We start from the raw sequence: 20,901 nt of genomic DNA on the forward strand, positions 1-20,901 counted from the left end.
ATTATTATATTTATTTTTGTAATTAATAATTTAAATATTTTAAAAGAGAAACATTAACTAATTAATAATATTTTATATTTTTGCATTTATTTATTTTACTTATTATTGTGTTATTTATTATTTTAATTAGTTTCAGAAAATTTATCTTTAATTAATTAACTATATTTAGGGCATATTTACTAATAAAAGACTAACGAAGAAATTTAAAATCTCTAATAAATGAGAAAACTATTTTGTTTTCATATATGGTAGTGAGGATTGAAATTTATATGTTTCAAATTTAAAATTGTGATAAATGTCAGTTGGAAATAATGAAGTTAATTAAATTTCAATCATAAGGTTGAAAAATTAAAAGTATAAAACCTTTTACATAATAAAAGTAATATGTGCAAGACCTAGAATATATATATATATATATATATATATATATATATATATATATATATATATATATATATATATGTGTGTGTGTGTGTGTAAAATAAAAAAAAAATTAAAATGAAGAGAAGAACTTTTTTTTTATTCTGAAAAACATACAATTTAGCAATTTTATCAAATTCTGCTCAATTCTTCTAAAATCTTTCTCTCTCTCCCTAGAAAGTTGCTTCTCATTCTCTCTACCTTCTCTCTACCATTCCCTCACATTTAGTCATTGCATATTTGATTAGGTGATGCTCAAGTGACCGCGACGCAGAGAGCTTCGCAACCACTCGCAACCATCCGATTAGATTCTCGTTCTTCAACGGGTAAGTCGTTTCCCCTTTTTCCTCCTCTTTTGGGAACCTAGGGCATGTAATTAGAAACCTTCTCCTTCAATTTCTTGTCAAAAAAAATTAGCTCTAAAGAGTTGTTCTATCACCCATTGGGTGGTTTGTAGGGTTTGGTTGAGTTCTTGCGGAGTCAAGCACTGTCGAACCAAGTTGTGAGCTTAGTTGTGAAACCCTAAGGTAAGGGGAGCTAGATATTGTTTTCAATTTGCTTGCAGTATTTGTTTGTATGTATACTAAATTCCTTAATGAGTGTGCTGTTTAGTTTGCTTGTTTAAGCTCTAAAGTAAGTTGGTCATACATGTTGATGCGTGTGATGTATGAAATTGTAGTGTGAGGTCTGTAAACTGCATTGGTTGAATCTAGCTGTTGTAATTAGGCGTGTTGGAAGTGCTTGGAGTGATAAATATGTTATAGCTTGGATGAAATGGAAAGTTAAGTGAAATTTTGGTGTTTTAGGACAAATTGGGGGAAGTGAGGTAGTGATTTTGGGCATTTGGGACCTAAAGCGCAATTGAGTTGTTGGGGCAATCTTAGCCAGTGTATTGTGACTTGTTTGAGTCACTAAATTGATCAAAATAGGTGCAAAGCAGTAGGATTGGGTTTTGGATCCCTAAGTTGGGAAAATTGGTGTTTTAGGGTTAAAATTGAGTCTTAATCACTTTAGAATGGTAGTAGGAATGTTTAGAATCATTTAGATAAGTTTAGTTAAGTATAAAAAAAGAATTAAGGGTATTAGAAGTTAGTAAAAATGGTTAGAAATGGTCATGTTGGGTTATGTTTGCAATTATGCAGAATTATGCAGAATTCTGCAGTTGACCTTTCGGTCTTGTGCTGCTCTCGGTCATAACTGGGTTGGTCTCTTTTAAGTCTTACCAGTTCATGAACGTTCGGTCTCCTAAAGAGTGTTCGGTCTTGTATTGTCACTCGGTCTCCTAAAGAGTGTTCGGTCTTGTACTGACACTCGGTCTCCTAAAGAGTGTTCGGTCTTGTACTGGCACTCGGTTTCTTAAAGAGTGTTCGGTCTTGTACTGGCACTCGGTTTCTTAAAGAGTGTTCGGTCTTGTAATGCCACTCGGTCTCTTAAAGAGTGTTCGGTCTTGTACTGGCACTCGGTCTCTTAAAGAGTGTTCGGTCTTGTACTAGTACTCGGTCTCTTAATGATTGTTCGGTCTTGTACCGACACTCGGTCTCAAAGCTCTAAGTGCTCGGCCAAAGCTCTTAGCGTTCGGTTCAAGTTCTTTAGCTATTGTTTTGGGTAAATTAAGTGTGTGTGATGATTTTCGTGTAAAGTATGATTGTTGTAATGTGGTTAAATTGAAAGTATGTGAATGTATGATGTATTATTGTGTTGAAAGTGAAAAGTATCAGTCTTGGACGTAATTCCATGATCCTCAAGGGAGGGATACATGGTAGTGCCCTTTTAGTGTGTTTAGAATGATTTGCTTGGAAGCTCAATCTTGGGGGTTATCTTGAAACTACAATGGTCAATCATTCTCAAGTAGAGAAGATTATACCATGTTGTGAGTAGTAGCAGGAGGTTCTAGTCTTGGGTGCTTCCAGTATGGCCCAAGATGAGTGATGACGGACTACCTCGTGAGTGTGGTAGGGTGAAACTCATTGACAACGACTTTGCAAAGCAGTAGAAGCCACCACGAGTGCATGACCCACCATAGCTCGACAATCATTCTAAGTCCGAACGAGTCAAGTTTAAAGTGAAACAAGTCTTGATGGTGTAGTCTAATATATATATATGCTTTGATTTGCATGTTATGTGTGATTGTATAACATGATTTTTATATCTAGCTCACCCTTGCTTTTGTGTTTCTGTATTGCTTGTGTGTGTTTTTCTTTTGCAATGATCATTCACTTGAATGTGAGCAGATGTTGAGGAGGTGTCCCTGAAGCAAGTGCTGGAGGACGGGGATGCTGCAACTTAGTACTTATAGGGTCTTAATTAAGTGGTATTATTTTAGTAGTCTTTTATGTTTAAGTTTTCAAATTCTAGTGATATTTTGGATGACTATAACCTTAACTGAATTGTCAGTCTTACTTCAACTGTTCTATTATATTAAGATGATGACGTCTATAATATATCATACTTGTTATATAATTGTCACAACCTGGTTATCTATTGAATAAGGTTCGAACTTTGAAGATAGATTTAAACTCTAAAAATTCTTAAAAGTAGAAAAATACAATAAAAATTGGTAACTTAAATAAATTTTAAAAAATTTCCTTTTGTTCAAAGTCTAAATGTGTATTGGTTGAATTTTATATGCATAGGTTGGGTCACTTTTAAAAATGATTAATATCTTTTATTTAAATTTTAAAAATATTATATATATATATATATATATATATATATATATTATATCAAATCATTGTATTTAAAATTAAGATTTGTGGTGATCCGGCTAAAAATTTATTTATAAAAGCTCGCGTTCGCACAAAACTGTATTAAAATCTGTTTAAATATCCTTTACTTTAAACATATTTTATTTTTTACAAATTATATTCATTTATATAAAAAACATCAGTCACACTCAACAAAATTTACTAATATTTTTTTACATCAATTTATATAATAATAATTTACTCAATTAATTAAACTTTACATGATCAATAAAAATAAGAAAAACTGAAATTTATATTCAATTAGATTTCCTGATATAGATAACTTAGAAAGTCCAAAAATAAACTCTTACTTACTCACAACAAGTTGCACCAGATGAATACAATACAAACAATCCACGTCAGAAATTTACTACAAAGAAAAATCAATCTCACTCACAAAACTGATATTAAGTTTTTCTCAAATTCCAGTTATTATTGTGGTACAATATGTTCTCATGCACTTACATACTCTTTTTGGATTCCTTGATCTACATGGTGGACATTTTTTATACGATTGCTTTCATATATTATGTCATTTAGTTCATTATACATTTCAATAAATTATAAAAAATATATAGTTAATTCATCTAAATTATTAAATGACATAAATTTATTGCAAAACTTACCAAAAAAGACAATAAAAAGGTTTTATATCTCACAAGTATTTCCTCCATCCAACAGAATGGTGACAGACAAATCTGTTTTGTTTATCTTCAGTTCTCAAAAGAGTGTCCACATTATAACTAATACTAGAGAAGATGTGATGTGGCAATTCAATTAATTGTATTATCTAATTATTTTGTTCAACATTTGACATTCCAAGTACAAAAAGCATAACTTTATAACTTTCCTGACTGAAAATATTCAAGTTTGACATTTGAGTCTTATGATAAATTTAATTAAAATAGACGCTGTGATAATGAAAAATTTTCGAAATATAAATTTAAATCTTGTATAAAACTTAGACTTTAACCATCAAAAATAATTCTTGAATAATTAATAAATTTTTAAAATTAAAAGTAATTGAAATATGTTTGAGTTATGCAGTGGTTGTGTAAAACAATGCAACATTCATGATGCACTGATATGTGTGACTGACAAGAATTATTACTTTGGACAAATGTTGCCGCTAGATGTTGCCAATAGAGTTTGTAGTCAGTGTAAGAAAAATAAATAAATAAAAGCATTACTGTTGGAAATATTGTTTGAAGGGACGGGTCAAAAGTCGTGCTCCATAGACCGAGAATTCAAAATTCTTTAAATTCAGGTATCAGATTAATAGTTGTATTTTTCTGTATTATTTTAATGCTGCAATTCAAGAAAACACAATAAAAATAAGAACTTAATCATTTAGAAATCATATTAAATATATATAGTATAGCAATTTGTGATACTAAGGTCTATATTAAAATATCATTTTATGGACTTTTAACATTATAAAAATCTACATTATATTGTTATACTTAAATTTAAATTTTAATAAATTGACACAATACTAAATATCATCAAACTAATACAATGTAAAATTATATGAAATGCTAATATAAAAATTAAATTCTACTTCTCTTATTTTCAGTTTAATTTTATGTTTATTTAAAATCGGAGCATCTTTTTTATTTAATTAAATGTATATTTAAAAATAAATATTTATTTTATACATCTGAATAATCTATTTTTAATTTACCATTTTTTTTGTATTTATTAGTTTGGTGCTTTATGTTTTATTTTTTATTTTGAAACGTCTTTCTCGCTTCGTTTCATATTAAACAATTCATATTGTTTGAGTATGCACCTTTACTCTCCATCATGATTCAATGATGTTTTTTTTCATATATTTCTAGAATTTGGTAACAGGTACAAAATAAAACCCAATTCCTTTGTTTAAATGTTTATTTATTGTCATTTTAAAATTATTGAAATACAAGAAAATGTTGTGATTTGAAAAATAGTTAGTTGTAGAAATAAAAGTTTTAAAAACATTTTGAATTTCTTGTAATATAATATCTATCATAAAATAGCACATCATCCAATACTTAGTTCGCAATAAAATCAATATAAATTAATATACTTTAATAATAAACACTCTAGCCTTAGTTTATATAGAGTATTTCAACTCTACCTAGAAATATACTTTTATTTAAGGAAATAATTTTGAAAATAGTAGAGAACAGATACAAGAGAAGAAAAAGATGAGAGAATATTAAAATTATTCGTTATTTTTGTTTGCAAGGAGAAAGAACAGTGATTGATGAGCAGAGGTGGTTGGTTGGTGAGGATGAGATGGTTTGGTTGGTTCTCACAGAAGTAGTAGCAGGTTTAGCAATTAGTAGGTGTTCATTGAAGTGTGTGATAAAATGAGTTTGGATATTGATTGAGTTTATAGGTTGGGGTGGGTGATTTAAGTAGAGCAAGACAATAAGTATCTCATCTTCCTCCTCCTTCCACAGCCGCACGTGACTGCCGGAAGCCATTTCCACCATCATTGTTTTACTTCCACGGTGGTGCTTCGCGATGTCGTCAACAATTTCGATAACTTGTAGAGTGTCAAGAATGGAAGGACAAAGAGAAGAGTTGAAGGGTTGAAGGGCAAATATGGAAAAGGAAGAAACAAAAAATCTCAACCCTCAAATAAAGAATAATAAATCTAACGGAGGAGAATTAGTTGCGTACCAGTACACCTGGCGTGTTAATGTCAAAACTAAACGACCACGCAGCTTCCAATCTGATACTGATTGATTATTGAAGATAAAAAAGGAAGAAAAGGAGTACAAGTGTAGAAGCATTATCATTCATCACAGTGGAAGATGCCGACGCGTTGTGAAATATGCTGCGAGATAATGATCGCGATCTTGCTTCCTCCAATCGGAGTTTGCTTTCGCCACGGCTGTTGCAGCGTCTGTCTCCTCTCTTTTTCTCTGTCTTGATCTCTCTCTCTCTCTCTCTCTCTCTCTCTCTCTATATGCGAGATCTGAAACTGTGATTTCGTTTTGCAGGTTGAATTCATCATCTGTTTGCTCCTCACAATTCTAGGTTATATTCCTGGCATCATTTATGCTCTCTATGCCATTATCTTCGTTGATCGTGACCAGTACTTTGATGAATACAGGCGTCCTCTCTATACGCAATACTGATAGTTTAAGTTCGAATGCATTATTGATGTTCATGTCTTGCCCGTGTGCGTAACTTCTGCAAATTTAAGTTAACGTGCTTATGGTTTTGTAATTGAAATTGAAATTGCTTATGGTTTGTAGAATCTATTGTTTTTGCTCTTGAAACTTCCACAATTTTTATGCAATCAGGATTCTTCTGTGATGCCTTTTGATTTTGCGTAGATCTATGACTCAAGTAATATAGTAGCATCCACAGTCTTTAGTTTTGAGGGGTTTGGACTTTTTACATCAGCACTGCTTATTTTTGGGGCCATCGAACTGATTCAAACGGATAAGAGGAATTTACTGTTTTATTAGCTGTTGCGAACTGTGAAAATGATAACTGATTTAGTTGTTTGGTTCATTTCTGGTATGTCTCTCATTCTCTCTACTGTCGATTCAATTGATTGGTAGCTATTTCAACATCTAGTTAGCAATGAGAGAAAACCCTTCCATCTTTCACTAGTGCTTTATTTTCATCTCAGAAAAAAGGTTCTCATTCTCTGAAAGTTTCTCCTTCTCGATTTAATTTTTTTACGGCAATAGAGCTCCTTTCCTAGGATGCTCTGCTACTGCTGTACAAAATTCTTCATCACTGATTCTTGAATTCTTTCTTCGCTCTTTGATTACTGGTGAATCCAAATCGGATTCTGGGACCTTCTAGCCCTTTCTACGTGGATCCAGAAGAAACCTTAGTGCATTATTGGTTTCTTCTTGGTGTGGTCATGGATAGAAAGGAAATATTTAAGCTTAAAAAAAAGAAGGCAAAGGAAGAGTTCTACAAGTTAGAAAACTTGTAAAGAAAAGAAATAATAGCTTTCATGTAATAAATTACTTGATTGTGTATAAGACTTCCTTGTATTTGGTCACATTTATAAGAGGAGGCGTGTTTGACTTTCTTCCCTTCCTACACGCCTCCTTAATCTACATAAGGAGAGTTTAGGCCATTTTGTAGACCTTGTTATACTTTGTTACAAGAAGTTGACAATTTCAATCTTTTATATTTTTATATTGAAGACTAAGTCTCAAGTGGCTGATCACCTTGCTTATGCCATTGAGTTTGAGTAGCACAATCTTCTAATTCTTGGTTTCTCTTTGTCATGATCTTGGTTTACATCCAAGATAAGTTAACCTCATCTAGGTATTTATATCTTGTTCTTTCGTATTCTTTCCATTAATCTCATACACTCTTTTGCTTATATGTTATGCATAATAACCACCATAGCTTTGGCCATCCATGCTCCAACCAAACACCAGCTTGAAACATTCGAGAACCCCTTATGAAACTTCTTTCAATCCAAACCAAAGCATGTCCTAGAAATCTAATGCCTTAAACAATGGATTCTTCCCTTGGAACTTGAGATAGTCGATCCACTTCTTGGAGCAACCTTCCAAGGTTCTCATCATTGCTCCACCTGTTGGAGATAACCATTCTGCTTGGTCAAAAGTCTCAACTATGGCTTTAAAGATTAAATTCAAAGAACAAGCTGCCTTTTTGTTGATGAAAGTCTTCCTTCCAAGAGGAAGAAATTGGACTTTAGCTAGAAAATGCATATTTTTTGTTTTTGAAGTCAAGCACAAAGGGTATTTCTTGTTTTATCTAAAATTAGAGAAAATTTTCTTCCAAAGGTTGTGGTCTTCTGTGAGTAAGTTTCAGTAAGACTGATTTTATTTCCCAAACACTAATTCTCCCATGATCAGCCTACTTGTTATCTCTTTAAAACATTTCATTCGCACCTCTAACACAAATGCCACGAATAATACAGATTTGATCTGTCAACCAAAAAACCTAACAAAAAATACAAATCTGATCAGTCAACCACAAATTCAAAGAATAATAAAATTCTGACCAATCAACAAAAAATGATACCAACCCTTCCATAATTTATCCTCTGGGTTCAACACCACCTACATAAGTATCTTCATCGAAGCACGACTCATTGTTCTTTAAAGAACTTTACAACTGAACCCTTGTGTTTGGAGTCACATGTTAGGTATCCACTATCTAACTCGCAGATTCCTTTTTTTGTATTTCTTCTTCTCTCAACCCTACATCTTATGCATAAGCTATTAAAAGTATGACATCACTATCCAGGCTGAACTATTTGCTTTGCAGAATAGTCAAACCGCTCTCCAGACTGAACTAATTACTTTGGAAAAGAACCAAACCTAGACCCCTACTTCTCTCCACCACAGAAGATGGCAATAAGATAAAGCTAGGTTTTCAAGTTGAAGCACCATGCAGATGGCTCGGGGGAAAGGTAAAAAGGTTGATTAGTTGCTAAGGGGGTATGCGTAGACTTGTGAAATTTATTATTTAGAGACTCGGTCTAATGTTCTGGAGGACCATTAGGAGGGCTTCTTCACTTGCTTTCACAGTCAATTGGTATTTGTACGAAGTAGATTTCGATGTGGGGATCTTCACTGAAGTATATGTGAAGCCTAGGCTTACAGACCAGCTGGAATGACTAAATGCCAAGAGAGGCCCAATTGATTTTGAACTATTCCTAGGAGCAATCCCAATCAGTTGTCTTTTCCCGTTCCAAGGATTCGGAGTGTTTTCAACGTCGATGAATTCTCAAGAAGAGAACAACTAGAAGGTGATCAGTCTCAAATGAAACATTAGGCATAGAAAAGAAAAATAATTACTGAATAGAAAATTGATGAAACTAAAGTGTACGCACGATTTTGGTTTCTTGATTTCCAACCTTAACAATAGGTAATTTAGTCAATCATACTTAATCTATATTGGAGATCTCATTATTTAGATATATGGCCAAAATTAATTTATAAACAATGTAAACTTCAACTTACCAAACTTATCAAATCAGTTTTGTAAGATTGAGTTAAGTTTAAAGTTCATTTTTTAAAATGATATCAAAATTTATTAAGGATCATGATGAGTAAGATTAGTTAGATATATCGTGTCACTCATGGTTGAGTCCCTCTCTATTCCTTCTCATATTTGAGTTTTTTGGCATGATAATTTTGTAAGATTGAGTTAAATTTAAAGTTCATTTTTTTTATAATCTACAAATTTAAATCAATGAAGTTTGATTCATTATGATTGTCTCAAGTGTTTTTGATTGTTACTTTCCTTGCTTTCAATAGTTCCCAACACTTTTAACTTAGTTAAATTCTATTTCAAACCTATTTATATGATAATAACTACTATATCAATGTCATATTGTCTTTTTCATCTTTGCTCACTTAAGCGAGCATCTCATCTTGCTTAAGCTATACTTTATGTTCTAGGATAAGGTGTTTTTTTTTACTTCATTCACTCCAGCGAGTCTTCATGTCATTTGCTTAAGTGACTTTATTCACTTATTTATTACTCGTTTGGATGATCATTTAGCCTTGCTTAAGCATGCCATCTAGTTCCTTGAAAACCAACTTTCTTACTTTACTTTCTTGAGTTAGTTCAATTCATTGTTTGATGTTCCCTATTGCTAGAACTTTTTACTCTTCTTACTCAACAAGCTGGAAGCCTTGCTTAAGTAAGCCTTTTCTTGTTTAACAGTTGACTGTTTCCACCTACTTAAGCAAGTCATTCTTAGAGAAATTTTTCTATTTTTTAATTTGATTACATAGGAAAAACTAAAAAAAAACATCACAATGTCCAAGGACATTAACTTTTGAAATTAGTATTAAAATGACTAGTTTTTACTAGCTTTTTGAGTCGTTCAAGGTCATAGGCATAAGAAATGTAATATTTTTGGTACTCGTTGTATACTTTGTGATTATCAATTTGTTGTTACTAGGTATTAACCTCTTTGAAATTAGTCATGTGAAGGAATTGATGAATGTAAAACTAAGTCTTAAGGATATTGGTTAATTCAAATTTCTCCTTGGCTTTGAAATTGTCGGGTCTTAACAAGGAATCAATCTTATCAATGAGAATATGCTTTTGTTGTCTAGCTAATTTCCACATTAACAAATTGTTTGGCAAAGCTACATATATCCAATCCAAGTGTACTTCAAAAACTAGTTAGGAGAGTCTTTAATCTCACAAGGACATAAAGCTATCAATTTGGTCCAATTCACAAGGTTTGACCCTAACCCACGTTGGATGGGGTCAAAAAGCCCCTATTAATAAAGCCCACAAGATTAAAAAGACCATAAAAGTCTCGTGGGTTAGAACATGAAAATAGGTTTTTTTTAAAACAAATATATATATATATATATATATTATTTTTTTAAAATATATTATTAAACTTTTAGTTTAGGTCGGTCAATCTTGACCTTTAAGAAAATTACCCAAGATTGATCTTTAGTCAAATAGTCTAAGATTGACCTTCAGCTCGGGTAGGCACATCTTTACCTCTGGCTCATGCCACTCTGTCTCAAACTTCAACATGGGTCAGCCTGAAACAACCTTCGTCTTGAGTAGAACCAACTTAGATGAATTCAGCTTAATTTTGATTGGGGTTGACTTGGTCGAATTTGACCGAATTTCAGCACCGATCAAAATTCGACAGAATTTAGCTGAATCGACCCTAATCAAAATTTTGACGAATTCATTTGAATCTGTCTCAACTGAAATTTGGTTGAATTCGACCTGGTTAATCCTGGCAAAAAATGAATCGAGTCTACCTCATCTCGACCTTTGGCCTAGGTTGGTCCATCTTGACTTTCAACTGAATGAGCTCGTCTCAATCTTCAGGTTGAGCCGATCCATATGGACAATCAGCTAAAACTAGTCCAAATTGTCTCATCTTAACCTTCGATTTGAACTGGCTCGTGACAATTCAGCTTAATCTTTGACTCATATTCAAAGTATTATTTCAAGAGTTAATTAAAGTCTATTACTAGTGTCAAGTTTATTTTAACTGTGATTTTAACTCACTTGAAAAGAAAGTTGAGACTGGAGTTTTCTTCTAGCTCCCTCATTTAATAGTCCCTAAAAGAAAGGTTTAATGAAAGATGAGCTAAGATTGACCCCTATACCATTTCTCAGATTGCCACAAGCTCAGCTCCTCAACTTCAAGGATTTAGTGTTGCACTTGCAGGTATACTAGTTATTTTCTTTTTCTTGGGGTCATCTATTTTCTTACGGAAAAGCAAAAGTGGCTTGCTCAAGTCACTTGTGAAGCACAGTGGATTCTGTATTTACTGTGATGAGTTCAGCTGTCATCTCCTGTGACTATCCATCCATTTTGTACATAACTTACAATCCGTTTCATGGCCCAAAACACATTCATTGATGTGAAAGAAGGTTCAATCTTGGTCTTGTTTCTTCTTCCTATTCCAAAAAACTCAGGTTGCTACATTCTAAGACCCCTTATTCCCCTTGGCTATTTCAAATTCTTGCCTCTAAGGTTGGCATGTTTTGGATATCCACATTCCAGCTTGCAGAGGGGTGTCAAAGTAATAACTAATAACTGATCGTTAATTTGTTTAAGCTTCTGTTCAACTGTCAATTCAGTTAATTATAGTGTGTTTGGAAAGCAACTGTCAATTCCATTATCCAAACCAGCAAAAGTAAAAGCAAGGAAAGAGAAATTCATGTTGTACAACATAACTCTATTCCAATCCTCCACTTAACCGGTTACTCTTTCTATTTTCTGTCAGATGCTTCTCTAAAGAATAGTTTTCAACTCATTACTTCAAAAGGTATGCAAAAAACATTCGGTATTGGGCCCTTTAAAAGAATTCTGTATTGGGCCCTTTAAAAAACATATAATTATGTCTTAAAAAGCAATTTATATATTACAATAAGTAAAACAAAACAAAAAGATATTTATATTATGTAAAGAAACTATTAGTATATGTATACATTTTTTTCATTTTTTTTAATAATTATTTTTTAAAATAAAATTTGTGGGAATATATGTGCTAAACGTATATGTGGTTATTTATTTTTGTTCTAACACAATTGTATTAAAATAAAAACACTATATAGAATTAAAAAAATATACGTAGGCCAAATAAAAATAAAAATATAATTATTTTAATTTAAAATAACCGTTATTTAAAGATAAAATAAAAAAAAATTATATATACAAAAATAAAGCAAAACAAAACATTATAGAGAATTAAAAAAAATATACGTAGGCCAAAATTTCAGAAGAAAAAAAATATCTATCCTTCATTATATCCAGCTTTAAAACAGGGTATGAAATGGAAACACTGTAATAAACAGAGGATTGAATTGTGAGTGAAATCTGATCCCAAAGGAAGAATGAACGCGGAAACTGAGCCAAAGGAATCTGAGTCAGATTGGTGCGAGTTGACTCGCGAGTTACTCATCAACATCCTCTCTCGACTCAGCGTTGAGGACCGATGGCGCGGCACCATGATGGTCTGCAAGTCATGGTTCAGCGCCTTCAAGGATCCCTCTCTTCACTCTGTTTTCGACCTCGATTCCCAATTCGACTCACCCCTCGAGTCAACTCGCTGGTGGACCCCTCAGTTCGAGGCCATGATCGATTCCATGCTTCAATCTGTCGTCAAATGGGCCCAATCCTCTCTCACCCAGATACGCATTCGCCACTGTTCCGATCGCTCTCTCGCCCTCGTCGCCCAAAGGTTCCAACTTTCTCCCAAATTCCCTTACCCATTTGTTTGAATGTTTGAATGTTCGATGAAAGTAATGAATGTTTTCTTTGTAAAATCAAATTAGGATAATTAGTATTTTTCACGTAATTTTAGATCATTTAACGTGAATTAAACATGTCATAATTCGTTATGGTAGCATTTAAGATTTCAGTAATATGTACTTTACTTTTTTTTTTTCTTTTAAATTAGGGCTTTGATTCCGAAATTCCAATATTTTAATCTGTGTGTTTATATGTTCCTTCTATTGTGAATAGAACATTAGGTTGGAGCATTTAACACTTTTTAAAATATATTTGAAACTCAGATGCCCGAATATTGAGGTGCTGTCTATCAGAAGCTGCCCTCGTGTGACTGACGATTCTATGTCTAAGATAGCTTTGAGTTGTAAGAAGCTAAGGGAATTGGATATCAGCTATTGTTATGAGATAAGCCATGAGTCATTGGTGCTGATTGGAAGAACCTGTCCCAACCTTAAGGTTCTCAAAAGAAATTTCATGAATTGGCTTGATCCTTCTCAACACCAAGGCATTGTTCCTAATGAGTATCTAAATGCTTGTCCACAAGATGGAGATGATGAGGCTGTTGCAATTGCGAATTCCATGCCTGATCTTAAGCATCTTGAGATTAGGTTCTCCAAATTATCAGCCAAGGGTCTCAATTCCATATCTCAGGGATGTCCTAACCTTGAGTTCTTGGATTTGTCTGGGTGTGCTAACCTAACTAGTCGAGACATTGCAAATGCTTCTTGTAGTTTGGTGCACTTGAAAGAAATTAAGAAGCCAAATTTCTATATCCCCAGGTCTGTCTTCCACACTGAAAGGTATGGACATTGGAGTTTATATGATGAGAGGTTTCAAACAGATATTTTCCGAATCTGATCAGTGAGAGGAAGATTCATCCAAGATATAAACACTCTGAATTCATCACCTCATCTTTCTGCTGCTTTGTGAAAATCTTAGTTGGATCTCTAAGGTCCTTGTCAATTTGTCACAGTCAAGTATATATTGTAGAAATTACAATCTATGTAATTATATGTTGTTTGCCTTCCATGTATTTGTAATTATTTGACTATATGTGCTGTCTTGTCTCAGGTTTCCATAATGGATTTACATTATAGTATTCTAATTGTTTTTCCCCTTTGATGATGATGATGCTGATGCTGCTGCATTACTTCTTTTATGTTTCTCTTCAGAGTACCATAAGTTGTCTCAGAAATTTATCTTAGTACCCTCACTGTTTCCAAATATATAAGCTTATAGAACACTTATCTGCAGCTAGAATTTGAATAGGTTCATTGAGTGAATAATTGCCTTGTTATTGTAGCTGCTGTCATTGAGTAAGTTTTTGATTCTGATGTTTGAGATGAGTTCACTCTTTTTGTACAGAATGCCTCTGTACAAAAGAATTTTTTAATTCGCCAACCTTTACTTTTTGTATGTATACCTATTCAAACTTTTTATTTTCAATAGATACACGGTAGGAGTTAAGCCATAGTAGTATAAAATAAAGCTTAACAAATACATGTTAATGTTTGTTATTATGGTATGGTAGTATTATAAGTAGTTTTGCTTTTTTAAAGGTATACATGTTTTGTTAGCTTTTTTTTTTGTCGTCGAGTATTATTATTGGTACCGTTTATATTGATATATATTTATCTTCTACAAATATAAAAAATAAAATAAGAATTTCACTTCTACAGCTAATATAAACATTTATCTTTAGAGTTCATATATCAACACACTTATAAATGTTATACGTTTGTTATGTTGTTTTACCTGTGTTTTATATATATTGCAAAAGTTATGTTGTCTCTCCTCATGTTAGCCAAGCTTATGTTGATCGAGCTCGAGTGGCCGAGCTTAGTTTTTAGTCGAGTCGTTGGAAGATCTTGCATGACCCAGTTATCCACATCCGCATCCACAAGAAACCCGAAGACGCTGTTTGGCTTCAGCCGCAAGGGAGATCTTCCACACGTCTTGGACTTTGGGCCAGTCTCGTTTCTTCTCCAAACTTTATAGAGGTATTTTGATCAATGCAAAAGAACTTAACACACCTTGACGAGCTCTCCCTCTCACATATCTTTGTTTTCTCTTTTCTTATTCTTTTATATTATGAGTTTATATTAATTCTTTAAAAGAGATCTTGCTAGTTCTAATACTCTCGAAAGTTTTCGAGACGTTTCTATTGTACCCTGACAGATTTAGACATACACTGGATACATCTTTAAAGACAATGATTATTCACAACTCAGAAAATCCATTTAATATGTGTTCTTATCAAATTTCCGACATGTTATGCATAGCATTATACATTTTTAAAGTAAAGCATGAGTACAAATATAAAAATTAAAGCTGCATATGTAATGATTTATTTTATTATATTTTTTATTATCGACTAATCTAGTAAAAGACCATGTAAAAAGCTTTTAGCTCTGAAAATTAAACCGAGAAAGTTTGAAGGTTGGATAATGTTTTTGGATGGCATTGTAATGAAAGCAAGATGAAGATACAGGTCTAAGGAATTGGATATAGAGAACTAAAAGCGATGAATTGACAGCAACCTGATGAAAAAAGCCAACAGTTAATGCTACTCACCATGTACTCGAGCAGGACATTTCAGCAGCGCTCGTGAGCAGGTTCTCGCTTACACAATTTCAATTACCAGCATCATATTCGCTTTTTCATTCTCATCCATAACATTTTTTTTCCAATATCCGATCATGCTTAGCGAAAAAGGCAATTAATAATATCCGGTTTAAGCTTCAGAAACGATGAGACACCACCAAGTTGTTTCGCCAATTCACCTGCGACTCGATCCATATAGAGCGCATATAGTCCATTTCTGCTTTCTAGAAGTTCTAATGCTTTTCTTGCCTGCACAATTGATGTCACCCAATCTTCAAGAAGCACTGAAATGTCATTGTTACCACAAGTTACCGCTCAGTTTAATTTTTTTTAATTTGGTTCATCTTTATTACAGTCAGTTAACAAGAATATACAGTATAAACGTAACAGTATAGAAAAATACTAAATGTTGGCTCACTTGTATTTGTTTTGCGTCAGAAAAATCAAGACTCGATATCTCAATTAATTAGTTAAGTTCGGTATAAAGTATGAAGCATACCGTTGTCAAAATCTTCAGCTTTTGACCACTCTAATAAGTAATCCGCAACCAAAAACTCGATAAGCTGGATCCTGACAACCGCATAAAAAATAGATAAATTGTTGTCTTTAAAAACATCATTACTTTCCTCGAAACCTGTATTGAGCTATTCGTTATGGCTTATGAATCTGGACATTAATTATACTATTGCGCTTTTGCTAAGAACTTACAGTATGAACATACAATCATGCATTTCAGGAAAGTCATCGTCAAAAGGATCACAGAAAAGCAAACGTTCTGCTAGCACCATAAGTCTTTGACACACTGAAAGAATTGCCCGCTGACCAATATAAGGCTCGCTCCCAAGTTTGCGGATCAAATGCTGAACACAAAATTGAGCATTGGTGCCGGTGTATTGAGACCCTAGAAGATACGTATTTAAAAGGAACGGCAAAAAAAAAAAGAGACAGAAGTCAACGATTAGAATGATCCACAAATAAAAGATCACAATGGCGACAATTTTACAGTAGTTTACCGTCTTACACATTGACCTTAAAAAGTAATCTACGATTATTCGCACAATCTTAAACTATGCATACCATTTTCCAACAAGGACGTGCACATCTGCCTAATCAAACGTGTAACTAGGCTGTTGACAATTCCTTCAACAAGTTCGTGGTTCCTTCCCGTAGATAAAAGATTCTTCAACGTAACTTCAAAAAAGACTTACAAATATAATCTTCAGAGTAAATAACAAAGAAATATGATGGTGGACTACATGTGCAATGGTGATCCATAACGAAAACCTAAAAATCAAAGTTAAACTTAGTATAGCTCGAAAACTTTTGAGGTAAATCGCTCATAGCTCAAATTACCACTTGATGTGAGAATGGGAAATAGGGACCAGTACTAAGTTACCTTACAGTTCATCATAGTCTTTAAGGGGAGAGTGGGAGATTGATCATGGTATTGCATGTTTACAAGATAAACTACTATGAAGAGCGGTTAGTTAGAATGATAGTCAATGCCCTAAAGTCTTGGGTTCACAATATTTCAATTATTTAATCAAAACCGAAAGAAGTGGAAAAGCCAAACAGTCACAAAAGCAGCATACGGAATATAAACTCTGCAGCTTGATACACCGGGTTCTCAAATAAATAGCACATACCTAATATAAAATCTACAGCTTGATGTGCTAGATTTGCAAACTTGGAATCATACACCTGCAAACTAAATTGAATACACCACGTGAGCAAAAAAACATCAACAAAGCATGTCAAAAACAGTTATTTGTTCATATTCTATTCAATATCACTAGTATTTATGAACTCTGCTAAGAACGGCTGATTGAGAAAGAAGAAAAGACTTAGATGGTGAATTTCTCATAAATTCATTGAACGAAAAATATATAGAAAACAACAAAGATAATTATATATAGTAGCTGCAAAACAGGCTAATAGAAAAATTGCTAACCGCAAAAAGATAGCAAAAAACCAACAAACTGTATAATCCAAATAGTTGTATTATTCAAATGTTGAGTAGATCATTTCAGGAAAATAGAATACTAAAAAACAGTGAAGCATCCTAACAGGTGATAGCGAGCTGCACAGGTCCACGAGAAAATCAACAGAGGCCCTAAGCTGTTCTGCTTCATCCTCCTTAATTAAATCTGCGAGTTTAATTTCAAAATCAGACAACAAGTTTAATACAATTCCTTGCACTTAACATCAAATATTAGTCATGCCATCCTGAACTATTAGATAAAACACCCTTCTAATTACAAATTATGAAAGAGGCAGATAATCTGCGTGATTCACCACACAGTCTAACACTCAGTTGTTTATAACTATAAATGCCGTTCGAATTACCTAAAGAAAGCCGCTGCTGACTTGAAGAAGGAGAACCTATTTTTCTTCTCCTTTCCTTGAATCGCACTACAGAAAGCTAATTTGTCAACGGCAATTCAAAAAGCGTAGTTATGTAACAGAGTAGCTAATAGTGACGACTATAATTAAACCTTGTCTTAGAAATCTGCGTCGAAGGACATCGCTGAATCTACTGTCGCAACCAGTTCCGTGATGCTTAGAGTTTCCTTCTCCGAAATTATCGAAGAAATAGCACTTGCAAGCTGCACTCTCCGGGAACAGATCGCAGTGCGAAGCATCTACATCCAGAAACTCAGAATGAATCCGTGATTTCGAGTGAACGTGAGTTTATACGCGAGAGAAATGAGAACGAACCTTGAGCGTCCTTGAGATCTTCTCTGAGCCTCAGGATTTCTTGCTTTCTTTCTTTAGCCTGAGAATCCGAAGGTGAAATAAAACTGAAGATTGGAAGGCATTAGATTGGAATGAAAACGAAGGAAGTGTCTAACCTTTCGCTTCCAACGGAGAAGAGCGTTAGATTGCGAAGGAGACAGCGCACTGGACTCGTTTGCATTTTTCAGAATCTTCGATCTGAGAAGCGATATCGCCACCGCTAGCTTCAGCGATTCATCGCTCCCTCTTGCATCTTCTTTCTCTGCCATTTACTTTAGATGAACACCAATCCAAATCAAAAAGGCGCCAAACCTGCTGGAGTTTTACATTAAAATAAATAAATTGATACGAAACAAATTTATATATTTGCACTCTAGTAAAAAAAAAATCAAAGAAATCTCACAGATAATTTATAATTTATATATTATAGCATTACACTTAAGATAACATCCCCTAATCTTACACTTGAAAATTCATAATTGATATATATTTATAAATGTTTTAAACTCACATTTCAATTACAAAATTATAAATATAACTTGAATTCTTCTACTTTATTCTTCTATCTCTTTTTATTGACACTGAATCAGACGACATTCCTTCATCTACTCCCGTATAACGAATTATACGATCATCGCACATACACAAACACAAACAAGCAGGTGAACTGACATCCAACCAATCATTTATAAAACATGCAGAATTACTTTGATACACTCAACAAACCTCATATAATTATGTCAGACACTCTCATACCGTCATACAACAATCGCACATAGATACTCATCCCACAATACCACAATAGACACTCATCCCGATGATACCTTGATGAGCGGTCATGGGAGGAGGTTATGCACTTGTGATGACTTCTACTTCTTCTTACAAATACACTTCCAAAATACTACATACCATCCACAAGGTTAGTCCTCAACACTATGTCCAAAACCGGCACATAGACCAGGACCTCCTGCTCCTCTCACCACATAATTCATCCTTGAGACTGGATGATTATTAGAGTATCAAGATAACCTCCACCTACAGGACCCTCAACATCAACATATACACAAATACCATATCATTACCGAATCTCTCTACGAGACTCATACCATGCTCATATTCCTCAACTCACATTATACCATTACAAAATCTCCCCATAATACTCATATCATGTTCGGATGCATAAATTCAAATCCAATATAATAAAATACAATCATCACAGAAATCATACAAAATGAATGTATAAATAAAATTAACAATACTAAAATATCACTATAAATGGTCACCGGAGAAGAATCAAATGTTTGACGAATCAAACTCACCATAAACGTTAGTACATATGACTAGTCACAACTTACTGGATTTGACCAGGGCTGCTCTATGATCAGGGATGTACCAACTCCGGTTTTTAAGATTTCTCTATCATACCATCACAATTATAATTCATAATTTCATATCTACCACAATAACAGGAATTCATCAGATATTTTCATTCCAACGAGATATATTGCACAATAGTTTAACAGTACATAATCTGTTCAACAATATTTAAGTTAAAAACTTGTCAAGTAGACTTCCAAGAAAGAGAGGTGCGTCACTATGGACAACTTAAGTACCAAGTATTTCCTTAGCCAAAGTTTTCCTCAACTAGTTTTAACAAATTTCTTATTTACAGATTCAAAACAACATCATATAATATTAACACAGAAATTCAAGACATTAATAGTAATAAAATAATACTAAATCATAATATAAAAGCTTAGAAAGGTTAGCTCCCCTAGCTCTATTCCAGACTAGCTCTATTCCGATTTGTTTCCCCGAAAACTCTCCAAATCTTTTTTTTTCATTGATTCAATTTTCAATCGATTTGTTAATAAGAATAAGAAACGGATTACGAGTAATTTGTGTCGATCTCACTAAAGTGGATATCGATATACATATCAATATATACAAAAATGCGCTTTTTTCATTTACAACAAAATGGTTCGAATCCGAAATAGAAAAAGAAAAGGTTTGACAGAAACGGTCCGTAAAAATATTTATACAGTACACCCCGAACCTCTACTCTTCTTGCAACTAAAAATTTCTTCCTAACTTTTTCTTCTCTATTTCTGAAGCTCTCACCTGATTCTTCCTCTTTTTATGCAGAATAACCTCCCCTCTAATGGCTATTTATAGTCCAAAATTTTTACTATTTAACAATTTTTTAATATTATTTATTATTTTAATATTATCTTATTATATTAATATTTTAATCACCGCTTGGCCTATTTGATCCCTCAATAATGTCTTCAAACATGGAATTTTCATCCACTATAATTTTTTTTAACAAAAATGTAAAAAAAAGCTTGAACTCATGTTCTTGAAATCACCACAATTTTCTACCATTTAAGCTACCAAAATTTCTATATTTAACTTATTAATTATATTTTCCATTCCCAAATAAATTTATTACTACCAATAATAAAATTGTTACAATTAAGGTAAATATTTTTCATGGTCTTACATACATCCCACTAATAACTTTCTTTTTATTTTTCATCAAAATTATACACCAAATAACCAAAATGAGTGATATATATATATAATATCATTTTAGGTTAACAAATTTAGTAAAAATGAGTTATTACTTAACTAATAAGTTTGTTTTTTTATAATGAAATGTTACTT

General features: G+C 33.1%; 3 protein-coding genes and 1 long non-coding RNA gene across 4 annotated transcripts; 3 read left to right on the forward strand and 1 right to left on the reverse strand.

The window, feature by feature from the left end:
- Window positions 1-590: 590 nt before the first annotated feature.
- On the forward strand, window positions 591-2,850 carry LOC148207006 (uncharacterized). The gene is made up of 3 exons (XR_015786750.1): window positions 591-746; window positions 878-947; window positions 2,652-2,850. It is a non-coding gene; the product is annotated as an uncharacterized LOC148207006 (long non-coding RNA).
- A 3,039-nt stretch (window positions 2,851-5,889) lies between these two features.
- On the forward strand, window positions 5,890-6,476 carry LOC124837693 (PMP3 family protein At4g30660-like). The gene is made up of 2 exons (XM_047313135.2): window positions 5,890-6,058; window positions 6,158-6,476. The coding sequence occupies exons 1-2, from the start codon at window positions 5,969-5,971 to the stop codon at window positions 6,293-6,295; spliced, it is 228 nt and encodes a 75-aa protein (XP_047169091.1). The 5' UTR covers window positions 5,890-5,968; the 3' UTR covers window positions 6,296-6,476.
- A 5,955-nt stretch (window positions 6,477-12,431) lies between these two features.
- Window positions 12,432-14,070, forward strand: SKIP1 (SKP1 interacting partner 1). Its single transcript, XM_047313113.2, has 2 exons — window positions 12,432-12,844; window positions 13,179-14,070. Exons 1-2 carry the CDS (start codon window positions 12,498-12,500, stop codon window positions 13,750-13,752), a joined length of 921 nt encoding a protein of 306 aa, XP_047169069.1. The 5' UTR covers window positions 12,432-12,497; the 3' UTR covers window positions 13,753-14,070.
- A 1,432-nt stretch (window positions 14,071-15,502) lies between these two features.
- On the reverse strand, window positions 15,503-18,522 carry MPS1 (multipolar spindle 1). Its single transcript, XM_047313111.2, has 10 exons — window positions 18,351-18,522; window positions 18,217-18,274; window positions 17,994-18,140; window positions 17,845-17,910; window positions 17,566-17,645; window positions 17,145-17,199; window positions 16,576-16,689; window positions 16,207-16,399; window positions 15,998-16,068; window positions 15,503-15,782 (listed from the first exon to the last, which is right to left on the reverse strand). Exons 1-10 carry the CDS (start codon window positions 18,501-18,503, stop codon window positions 15,598-15,600), a joined length of 1,122 nt encoding a protein of 373 aa, XP_047169067.1. The 5' UTR covers window positions 18,504-18,522; the 3' UTR covers window positions 15,503-15,597.
- Between the last annotated feature and the right edge of the window lie 2,379 nt (window positions 18,523-20,901).

Source organism: Vigna umbellata, chromosome 1 (assembly GCF_029865625.1).
Source record: "Vigna umbellata cultivar VRB3 chromosome 1, Vumbellata_1.0, whole genome shotgun sequence".
NCBI lineage: Eukaryota > Viridiplantae > Streptophyta > Magnoliopsida > Fabales > Fabaceae > Vigna > Vigna umbellata.